This window comes from Lottia gigantea, assembly GCF_000327385.1.
Source record: "Lottia gigantea unplaced genomic scaffold LOTGIsca_26, whole genome shotgun sequence".
NCBI lineage: Eukaryota > Metazoa > Mollusca > Gastropoda > Lottiidae > Lottia > Lottia gigantea.
The window spans coordinates 2,857,888-2,869,818 of record NW_008708797.1 but is presented as its reverse complement, the minus strand read 5'-3'; the positions used below and the strand labels follow the sequence as shown (position 1 = coordinate 2,869,818).

The following is an 11,931-nucleotide window of genomic DNA, read 5'->3' as shown; positions in this document are numbered from 1 at the left end:
GAAGACATAGTTGATAATGTCAATAATGCGAAGTTAAGAATTCATTTTCGTAAAGGAAAGTTTGAATGGTGTCTGATGTGAAATAAAGTTTGAAAAGTAAACTATCAATATCTCTACTTTGTAATTAGTACAGTGACTTTTTGATTTTAGGAAGGTTTATTTTGTAATTGTGTAATGTTGAAATATGACTTTGTAAAGTCGAGGCCTTGTTTTCAAGTTTGACTTCGTAAATACTTCTGGCAACAATTCCCCTCCATAAAAAACAGAGATGTCCATGTCTAATTTACAGTGATCGTAAATGTTATCTAATGTTTAATATGTTGGAAAAAAGGCACCTTTGGAGGTATCGAAAATTTTATAAAGCAGGGCCTAGTTTTTCTGACTCTACCCCTGCCGACAACAGAACACTGTCAAAATAGCTATCAGATTGGGATAGAGTCAGATGTTTCGGACTAGAGGTTTGGTGAACTGCAATCTTATCTTTTATCTGTGAGAAACTTCACACAAGCCTATAACTGAATTATCAATTTGAGCTTAAAAGACGCTAGTTCGAGTTAAAAGTTATAGGTATCTTTCAGACTGCGTGGGCAGCTTTTTTGGTCGAAGTGTCTTGAATAATTAATTTGTTGTCGGTTGGTGAAAAGTCTTAAAGGGGCACAACTCTGAATCGTAACAACAAGAATGGCGTCATTGGAAACAACCTGCTAGGAAAAAAGCAAAGTTCATTCGTTTGTGTAGAAATAAATTTCCTTCTAAACATTAGGCTCGTAGGTATGTATAACGAAGAAGATATCTTCCACCAGATCCATAGAAATGATTTGTTTTTGGTAATGTTGCTTTTTAAAAGAAAAAAAAACAGACTTCCTTTCTTATAGACATAGACCCCGTAGTCGCCGTAGACAAATGTCAAATGAAATTCTGACTGACTCCAGTAGATTGTGACTGACTTTTGCAACTAGTTGAAGTTTTTCGACTGCTATGCAAATAAATCAATGTGCTATTCAGTTATTAACTGTATAATTTTATGTATAGTACCCGGTTAATCACTAAAGATTATTAAAGGAGTCAAAAACTGCATTTGCGGCGGTAACGCAAAGTTAACTAACCTAGAGTAAGTGTAAATGAGTACCCAGGAAGATTTTGGCTAGTTCCCCAAGAATTAAGTCGGTACAAATCGACAGATACCAAACAACCTTCAATGTAAGATTACGAGCAGGCCTGACAAAGTTCAGATTGACTGGCGCTATTGTCACTCATTGCTACAGTCTCTAAAATCAAAGGTGTTTATACCAGTTGTGGGGTCAGTGTAATGAGTGTATCTCATTGAAGTCGACGCGAATCAGTTTACTGGTTCCACAACTGGTATAAAACTATTGTCTCAATGAATCCGTATTAATAAGCTTGAAGCTGATAGACAGACAAGAAGAAACAAACAGTCAATTAAAGGAGACTTTATAAAAAGTAATACGACCTTTATAACTGTTTTATTAACTGATTATGTCAACTCATACCCGGTTACCCATGAAGTACCACCCGAAATCGTTTAACTGATTAACCGTTTCAACACTATATACAGTGGTGTAACCTATACAGTGGTGTAACCTATATTTGTGTAATAAGGATTCAACATCTTCGTCAAAATTAAAAAACGCAATTTTTATTTTGTTACGTCTTAGGCGTTTCCTCAGATATTCTATTAAATAATTAAAATTGGTTTGTTTCAATTTTCTTTATGAATCCTTCACTTTGAACCATATTTCATGGGCAACCAACTCGACAGTGGCTGCTAAATGTGTCACCTATTTTCGTACAATGTTTAATCTATAAATAAGTCAAGAAAAACACGTTGTATAGATACCCAGTGTTATAATTAACTTCTCTTAGTATTTATCTTTAATGATATTTCATTATAACTAATGACAATTCCTTCAAAGAACAATGATTAAAAAAGAAATAGTGACTAACAAAATATGAGATAAGTAAAACGTAAGAGTGATTTATTGCTAAAAGTCATTGAAACAACGTAAGGATATGGCCCACATTGTGTTCCATAGCATTTTTCTGCTGACACGTAATCTGCTAGTTTATCACATGTTTTCGTTCATTGGGATTATAAGGAAATTCAGCCGATAAAAAAATTATGATATTTGGTAATAACTGAAATCCGCCATTTTGTTTATGTCAAAGTATACATTGATACATATACCTTCCTTGAAACTACTGGATTCATTCTACAAGCTGACATTGTACCGATAACCCATGTTTATCAAAACAAGCCAATGCTTGATATAATCTGGACGCATTTTGTAGCCGTGTTAGTTAATTCTGAAATATGGGTCAAGGTAAGGGCTTCATAAACAAAATCAAGACAAACAAATTCTAATTATTTTATAGAATATCTGAAGAAATATCCAAGACTTACAACAACAAAAATTCGGTGTTGAATCCTTATATGTACGAAACAGGTTCCACAACGGTTTAATTGTCAACCATTCTAATTAACATATTACATTGTTTATATATTTTATAGTGAATAAATCTAATTTCAATTTCAATTAAATTTTCGACAGTGAGTTGCAAAATCGTGACGACTACATGCACAAGAGTTTTTAACTAAAACTAAATATATTACAATTTCAACTATTTGGGTCTACTTCCTGATACTGCCTACTACGATAGGACAAGCCTAAAGGTACTGATGTTTACAGAAAAATAATCAATATTAACTTCAAAAAAGTACTGAGAGTCTAAAATTGTAATTATTATTGATTATTTATTTTCAAATAGGGCCCTGCATTCAATTGAAAATTTTATCTAAGAAATTTGTGAAATTTTGATTCTAAGTTCTAGCTAGGCTATGATAATTTCCTAACAAAAAAGATAATATTTTCAACTGATGGCTTTTTCATCACTCCACGGACTCTTGATTTTGAAGTTGGTATTTCAATTCATGTATTATTGGCAAAGGGGTTAAACTTCCAGTTCCACTGTTCTAGTATTTTTTGAACAGCTTCTATGGCATAAGGTTTACCTGTTAGGCTGCTTCACACAATAAATTCAATGAAATATATTTTCATATTCTACAGAAACATCTGAGCACTGCTAATATAGCACTTATATTCAAGCTTAAATTGTATAATTCCAATTTCACTTTTACACAAAAACAGCTGATGACATTTTCAAAAGCAACAGTGTAACATAATGCCTAACAAGATAATGGAGAATCAGTTATTAGAAACTTTTTCAGTGATCTAAGTAAAGATAGGAAGATGGCTGCTGTAAATGACAAGAAAAGTGAGAAATCTAAACAAGATTATTATGATACTAAGCAACAAGCTATGGAATATTATTCTGAAAATGGTGTTCCTATAAAAATGGAGGAGATATTGAATTCAATGTTTTATGATAATCCTTATGATGTTTATGGATATCTGGTAAGCTGTAGTTCTCAGCTATTGTTTGACTTCAAAATTCAAATAAATTATTGTTTGAATTTTTATTTTTCTGAACCTAGTGAAATCATAAAGTTTTCTTTAATGTAATTCGATTGTTTGATATCTTGGCCAAAAAGATCTTACATAAAATGGTGCAAGCTTACACTTAATAGCTTATGAGTTAAGAGTTTCTTACCAAAGGAATCATGGAATTTGCTTTCGGCCTATCGTTGTTAGAGTTTAAGGACATTATTTACCTGTACACATTGTTATCTTGTAACTTGAAGATTTCACATATTTCTTACATTACAGGCTAATTATTTTGAGAAATATGCAAAGACACCTTCTATTACAAAGGTAAAGAAATGGTGTTGAGTTATAGTTTGGGGTACAGGTTCACTAGAAGTAAAGATATAAATGCTGTAGAAGCCCCAAATGGATTTATCATTAAAACTTAATTAAAACATCACATCATTTTTTATAAAACACCTCTGAGAGGCTCCTTGTGCTACAGGCTATGATTAATGGACAGTTCTAAACCTGGAAATTTTTTTTTTCCAACACATTACATATTTCTCTCTATCTGTTATTCATTCTATTTAATACCATTGAAAAATTAAACATTTTAATTGTAACTTTTTAAAACACTGATAAAAGTTGTTTTTTGTTTTGAATAGATAAAGTCAAGGACTGCTTTAGATAGTAGAGGACAACCTTCATTACAGACATCAGTCTACTGTACTGTTAAAAATATAGAAAAGGTTAGAATAGTAGCCACTTAATTGAACCATCAACAAAATAATTGCAATTAGATTGGAATATTTAGTGACTCGGTGAAGCTGTTTTCTTTACCTGGGTTTTTCTTTTCTTGATGTTAGCCCAAATGGTGAAAAATGGATGAGATAAAACTCAGTTTGACAATGATAAACTAAGGAAATATTGAATTCAGTTTGTTGTTAAACTATTTTGACAGTGTTTAGCTACAGTAGTCAGCTCTAATCCACAACCTCATGTATTAGATAATGGTAAAACTGAAGATAAAGAAAAAGAAGAACAGGAAAGGAAAGAAGATATTGAAGCTGGTATTGAATTAATAGAAAGTGAAATTAGTGAGAAATTAAAGGAACTTGATCCTTGCCATCAACAAGAAATTGATCAATTATTATAGTGAGTTTTCCATGTGCCTTTAAAATATTAACAGAATACTACCTCTTAGAAATTAAATAAAAATTTTCTTTTCAAATTTGGCCACCAAAAAGAGTATATATTTATTAGTGGATTTACTTGGTGTCATAAATTGTAATTGATAGTTTAAATTTTAGGTTCATTCATTCATTTAATACATAGTTGATATTGTGAAATTGCGTCAAATCATCAAATTATTTCTACACTATATAATTTATACATTATATGACTGATGAAATGGATAGCCAAATTAAATTGGCTAAGATGTTTTGACATCTGTTAATATCTGCAGATGATACTATTTCTTTAGGTTGAAATTAATTGCATTTAGGCAACTTGATAAATTTGTTCAAGAGCCATAAAATTTGAATGTTTTTCGAATAGAAAAAAATCTAAAGGAATTGTGGAATTCTGTCTTTGTCTCTACATTGTTGTCATTTTGTACACCTTATCTACCTGTACCCTCAGACGTAACCCATATTTTTTGATAAATTGTAGATTATATTTGATTTTTCTAGTGATTTTATCAGTCAGAAGAAAGCTGAAAAAGATGCTGAAGCATCAAGTAATGATGAAAATAAAAGTCCATCACCTCAACCAGCAGTTCCTCCTTCTGTTGATTCTCCTAGTAAAAAGAAGTTAGCATCTGGAAAGTAAGTGATTTTTGGCAATTGTACAAAGTAAACATCAAATCTATCCTTTAAGCCAAAGATAAAATCTTGGAGTTTCCAGACAATCTAGTTCAGTGTTTTAATCGGAAATCCAAGGGTTAATAGATCATTGAAGTCTTCATGCCATATTTTTTTTCATAGAGCTGAACATAGAGCCAACTAATTTTCCTTTTCAAGATTGTTTTCAATTAAAGTGAGCTATTTATTAAGTTATGAATCAATGATGTTATGTTATTTAAGGAAAGGTAAAGCAGCAAGTGTCATAATAGTTGTACCTGATGAACCAAGGGAAGGCTTTCTATCAGGCTCCAGTATAGTTAGTAGCTTAAGTCAAGCTATATGTTGTACTGGTGCTTCAATAAGTAATCAACCCCTATACCAATACATAGCATCATTATTTAATAAAGTAAGTCATCATGATCAAGACTATTGTCCGATTACTTTTTTTTGTTAAAGGAAGAAATTTGTGTTTATTTCAAATGTAATGTTATACAACTTTAATTGATATTATCCTTGGAATGTTAGACATACTTAACCTATTTAAATTCATTTTGCTTTAAATAACTGAAATAGCACTCTTAATTCATAGTAATTTTAGTAAGAGAAGATCTTCTTTCAACATGAAAATATGATCCTTGATAAAAGAAATTATAAATTTATTTCAGTCAACAGACAAATACCATCTTCCGTTACCAATGACAACTATACTGCAAGCTGGAAAAGCCTCATCAGGGAAACTGAAATGTGTGAAAGAATTTATGTTAATACCAAAGCCTTCTATGTCTGTATCAGAGGTAAGACATAACACTGACTTTATATAAGTAAGCAAGTAAGCAATAAGCAAGTCTTGATTATAATCAAGTTTCAATCAAAAAACTGTTTCTTCTGAAACTATTTCTAACTGAATAGAAACCTATAGATGGATAGTATGCCCTTATGAAACTATATCTCTGTCAGCTTCTTTGTGAATTTGAATGCTGCATATTTGGGGCATGTTTTAGTTTGTTTTTGGAATGTTAGATTTTCTATGGATGTTGAAGGTGTGAATCTCCTTAGATCTCCGTAGATGTCGAGAATCAGCTTGATTTAACTCTGAAATCATTTCACCAGTAAAACTTTGTGTTGAGTATTTCCCTCACAATGTCTATGACATATTTATCTATGACCATCCTTTCCATATTTATAATTAAAAAATAATGAATAACATCTGCTATATAATATCAAATTGATCTGCAGAAATTGAAATTATAAATGTTTTCAGGGTATTTGCAATGTAATTGAATTTTAAAACCTGTCAAAAAAAGAATATAATAATCTTTTATAGGAATGATTAGATTACATTACTTTCTGTAAATGTTCTTTCAGGCTATGAATTATATTCAAGAAATTTATAATCATATTGGTAAAAGTTTCTTACATAAAAGTGGAGTAAGTATTTGATTACAATTCATAAGCCTTTCATCTCATCAATGTTGTAAACAATGCCTTTTTTTTTTAGCAAACTTATTTTTATTATATTTAATTAGTCTTAAAGTGCTTTTTGAAGAAGTTTGGTCATTACATAGAATACAGAGATAATAGATAATTTGAACTACTAATATCATTTTGGAAAAGATCTGCCGAAGGGTATATCCATATTATACGAGAATTAATTGATAGATTACTGCAGTGAGGACAATCAAAATTGCAATTTCCCAAAAGTAAGGATTCATTACTAAGGAGGCATGGCATTTTGAAAAAGGAAAATTATTGATACATCTTTCTTTATATGTGCTACAGGCTGTACAAGTTAAAGATCCCTCAACAGTTTTTAAATCCAAATAGAGTAGACTAATACTGTTGTCTTGGCAAAATTTCCTCATTGTACACTGCATGACATTACCTTTATACATTAGCCCAATTAGGTACAGAAGAGTAGGACATAAAATTTCATTTTCCTTTTTGATGTCTTCTCTTATGAATTTGGCTGTATATGCTCCTGGAATTTGATAATATATTATTAAATACATTGATATATATCTTCCCTAATGATTTTGATAGAATATCCTCTTTTTATGACTACATATCTTCTCTTTATGATTTTGATAAAATATCCTCTTTTTATGACTACATATCTTCTCTTTATGATTTTGATCAAATATCCTCTTTTTATGACTACATATCTTCTCTTTATGATTTTGATAAAATATCCTCTTTTTATGACTACATATCTTCTCTTTATGATTTTGACTACATATCTTCTCTTTATGATTTTGATAAAATATCCTCTTTTTATGACTACATATCTGCTCTTTATGATTTTGATAAAATATCCTCTTTTTATGACTACATATCTACTCTTTATGATTTTGATAAAATATCCTCTTTTTATGACTACATATCTTCTCTTTATGATTTTGATAAAATATCCTCTTTTTATGACTACATATCTGCTCTTTATGATTTTGATAAAATATCCTCTTTTTATGACTACATATCTTCTCTTTATGATTTTGATAAAATATCCTCTTTTTATGACTACATATCTTCTCTTTATGATTTTGACTACATATCTTCTCTTTATGATTTTGATAAAATATCCTCTTTTTATGACTACATATCTGCTCTTTATGATTTTGATAAAATATCCTCTTTTTATGACTACATATCTACTCTTTATGATTTTGATAAAATATCCTCTTTTTATGACTACATATCTTCTCTTTATGATTTTGATAAAATATCCTCTTTTTATGACTACATATCTTCTCTTTATGATTTTGATAAAATATCCTCTTTTTATGACTACATATCTGCTCTTTATGATTTTGATAGAATATCCTCTTTTTATGACTACATATCTTCTCTTTATGATTTTGATCAAATACCTTCTGTTTATGATTTGACTGCATTTCTTCTCTTTATGATTTTGACAACATATCTTCTCTTTCACTTCTGAATATTTTTTCTTCATGATTTTTATACGCTCACATGAAATGGGGAGTGAATATTGTCGTCACCCATTTCCATCCTTCTGTCCACCCACAATTGTTAGTAAACACTCTAGAAGGCATAAATCTTGACTGATTTCAAAAAAACTTGGTATGATTGTAATCACGCAAGGATAAAACTTATTGAAAATCGAAAAAATCGAAAAATATTATGGATAAGTTATTGCCCTTGTTCTTGAAATGCTCGTAAACAAAGATTTTGATAGAATACCTTTTATTTTCTTAAAGATTTTTATAGAATATATTTTCTCTATGAATTTCCTTTTTATCTTTATGATTTTGGTAGAATACCTTTTCTTTAAGATTGTTATACAATATCTTTTCTTTATGGATTTTCTTTTTATCTTTATGATTTTGATAGAATTTCTTCTTTATGTTTATGATTTTGTTAGAATATCTTCTCTTTATCTTTATGATTTGGATGATATATCTTCTCTCTGTTTATGATTTTGATAGAATATCTTCTCTCTGTGTTTATGATTTGATAGAATATCTTCTCTTTATGTGTATGATTTGGTAGAATATCTTCTCTTAATGATTTTGATAGAATATCTTCTCTTTATGTGTATGATTTGGTAGAATATCTTCTCTTAATGATTTTGATAGAATATCTTCTCTTTATGATTTTGATAGAATATCTTCTCTTTATGTGTATGATTTGATAGAATATCTTCTCTTAATGATTTTGATATAATATCTTCTCTTTATATGTATGATTTGGTAGAATATCTTCTCTTAATGATTTTGATATGATATCTTCACTTTATGATGTTGCTAGGTGAGTGGTAGATATGTAAATGATATAGGAGCTTTATGTCCTATATTAGAAAAGGTTGAACAAGGTTTAGATTTGTTACAAGAAGCTATTACATCAGTTGGTTAACACCAGGAGAAGATTTTAATATAGCATTAAATATTGCAGCTCATGAAATGTTTGAGTTTGTAAGTAGCCATTAATTTGATATACATACAGTTATGATTTAAGAATCTTCAGCTACCAATTTCTGACATGTAATCTTTTGATCATGGGGTTAGCAAATCCTGTAAAAGCTTGACATATTCTGGAAATAAATTATATCTTTCCTATGTTAACATTCAAAAATCATGGTCTTTTAGCATCAAATTCAGAGGCAATAACTCAATGTGAATCATGACACTTAATTTATGTGCATCAGAATCCAATGAAATCTGTAGTCATTTCATATAAATAGGAACCTATATATCTGACATGGATAACCTATAGCCCTCCCTTGATTACATGGTAATGTAAATTACACATACACTTTCATATTGTCTTATTTTCACATGACAATATGCGGATGTAAACTTGTATCATCACAGACCCTTACTGGAAACTTGGTTTATTACAGGATAAAGGTAAATATGAGATAACAACAGGACAGTTAAAATCACCTGATGATTTGGTAGAGTTCTGGGTTGATATTATTACTAGATATCCTGCTATTATAGCTCTAATAGATCCACTCAGAAAACAGGTTAGTAACTTTCAAAACTTGACAAAATTGTGCAACAACCCTGGATTCCATTGTGAAATGCCATAAAGATATTTAAATAACATCACTGTCAATTCTCAAGAACAAGAACAAGGTTACAAGAATGCATACTATGATAAAACCTTTCTTTATGATGTTATCCAATTCTCAAATAGCAGGATCAGGATAATATTAGCAATCTAGTTCTTTTTAAAAATTTGTAGGAACGTGCCCAGTGGATGAAGTTATGTGACAGAATATCAGAGCAATGTTATATAATAGGAGATTATGTTTACCATAGACCTGGACTTTTACAATCAGAAGAACTAACAGAGAATTTTCAAGCTAGTGGCATAGTATACAAGTTACAACATATGAACACTTTAACTGATATTCATACATGTCAACTTAAAATGGAAGGTAAACACTGACAAACAACCATTCATTTTGAAATTTTTTTTATTGATATTAAAATAATCTTAGTATACATCTTTCAAACTAGTTTGAGAATTGCATAGCATACACAGAATAACTTATAATAAGGCAATGTATCTGCTTTTTTCAGAAGCCAATAATCTAACAGTAATAACAACTAACCAGGGAGATACATCAGATAGTTTTATAGTTGATCTAGTAAGTATAGGCTGTTTCATAGTCAATTGTGGATTGGCCATCAAATACTTAAACAACTTAAAATTTTGTAATATTATTCATTTATTACCTTTACATACACTAAAAAAAATTTACTATTGCTCAGAAACTAGTATTGGTGCAATTTGTTTCGAAAAATTTCCACATGAACTGAAGGGCTGCTATTGTATTGTGAGCGACACATTTAAATTTTTATTTATTATTATAGGCTGTTGGATTACATGCTAAATTTATCAAGATAGGAGCACCTTCTCGAGGTGAGAGAGTCATGAAGTTTAATAGGCTAGTTCAAATAGAGGATGAACTGAAAGAGAATGATAAATACTGTTGTCATGATGAACATGTGTTCCATAAAATTGACCTCCCTCCTCAACCAGAAACAGATGAACACACACCGTCCAATTCACCTTCACCAAAAAAAGATGGCAAGAAGAAATAACTCTGTATGTTTTGTTATTTATTAGTTGACTGTGATAATTTATAAACCTGTATAATAAAATATATTAATAACTAGAAACCCTTTTTATTTCCTCAGCTTGTTTGATACAAAGATAAAAAGTAGTAAGTTTGGTAAAAATATGATGCTCCCAGTCTGTTTTTTGAAAATATTACAACTTTCTAAAGTGTAAATCAACCAGAGATCAAAAACAGAAATATGAAAAAATATTGGATACCAGTACTTGATCTTTAGAAACCTGTCAGATATATAAATATAATGCTCTCAGGTTTCCATGGATCACAGACTGTCAGGTTTCTAAAATAATAGGACACCAGTGTTTGATCTTTTGAGACTGGTTCTATTTCTAAAAATATAAGGTGATCAAAGACTGTGAGCTTTCTAATAAATATAAGGCTATCAGTCTTTGTTCTTTGGAAACCTGTCATCTTTCTTATATACTCATATTCATGTTTTGCCTCATCCTATGTGCATAAATATCTTTGCTTAAATATAACAAGAAACTATATAGGCCTACAAGCCAGTATAAAATGTAATATATATAATATAAAAGCTGATATAAAATAGTTTATAACAGTTAAATAATTATAAAAAACAATAGAAATGTAGGTAGTTTAAAAATTGTGTAAGTTATGAAAAAGCACATATTATAAGGAATGTAAGTTGTGTAAAATGTACCTGATGTAAGCTTTACTTTGATAGTAAGCATAGAGTGTTTTTCTTTAAAGATCTTATGATCACATGAACACAAAACTTATCAAAAATAATTATTAACAATTTAAGGTCTGTCAAAAGATTTTTTGAGAAAAGTAAACTGAAAAAATATTAACAACTAACAACCAATATGATAAATTATTGAACACTGTTTTCGGACTTTTCTGGTACTTGAGCATATTGTTCTATGAGTTCACATCTGAAATTAAATTTTCTTTTAAATATTGATTTGAAATGGACTAAGATAGATACAGACAATAGATAATTACTAATATAGGAATTGAGTAATAACATCTCATCATAGATACAGATTTATCATCATATTTTGTTCACTCT

At 29.7% G+C, this 11,931-nt stretch overlaps 1 protein-coding gene across 1 annotated transcript; it reads left to right on the top strand.

The window, feature by feature from the left end:
* The first annotated feature begins 675 nt into the window (after positions 1-675).
* On the top strand, positions 676-11,530 carry LOTGIDRAFT_203892 (hypothetical protein). The gene is made up of 14 exons (XM_009056090.1): positions 676-771; positions 3,248-3,434; positions 3,747-3,791; positions 4,112-4,195; positions 4,408-4,601; positions 5,138-5,272; positions 5,531-5,696; positions 5,956-6,084; positions 6,656-6,718; positions 9,059-9,222; positions 9,651-9,776; positions 9,998-10,193; positions 10,339-10,406; positions 10,633-11,530. The coding sequence occupies exons 2-10, from the start codon at positions 3,270-3,272 to the stop codon at positions 9,161-9,163; spliced, it is 1,086 nt and encodes a 361-aa protein (XP_009054338.1). The 5' UTR covers positions 676-771; positions 3,248-3,269; the 3' UTR covers positions 9,164-9,222; positions 9,651-9,776; positions 9,998-10,193; positions 10,339-10,406; positions 10,633-11,530.
* Positions 11,531-11,931: the final 401 nt, after the last annotated feature.

Coding starts and splice junctions, on each gene's coding strand:
- LOTGIDRAFT_203892 (XM_009056090.1), top strand. CDS start 3,270: ATGGCTGCTGTAAATGACAAGAAAAGTGAGAAATCTAAACAAGATTAT. Junction 3,435..3,746: donor ATGATGTTTATGGATATCTG/GTAAGCTGTAGT, acceptor CTTACATTACAG/GCTAATTATTTTGAGAAATA. Junction 4,196..4,407: donor CTGTTAAAAATATAGAAAAG/GTTAGAATAGTA, acceptor CTATTTTGACAG/TGTTTAGCTACAGTAGTCAG.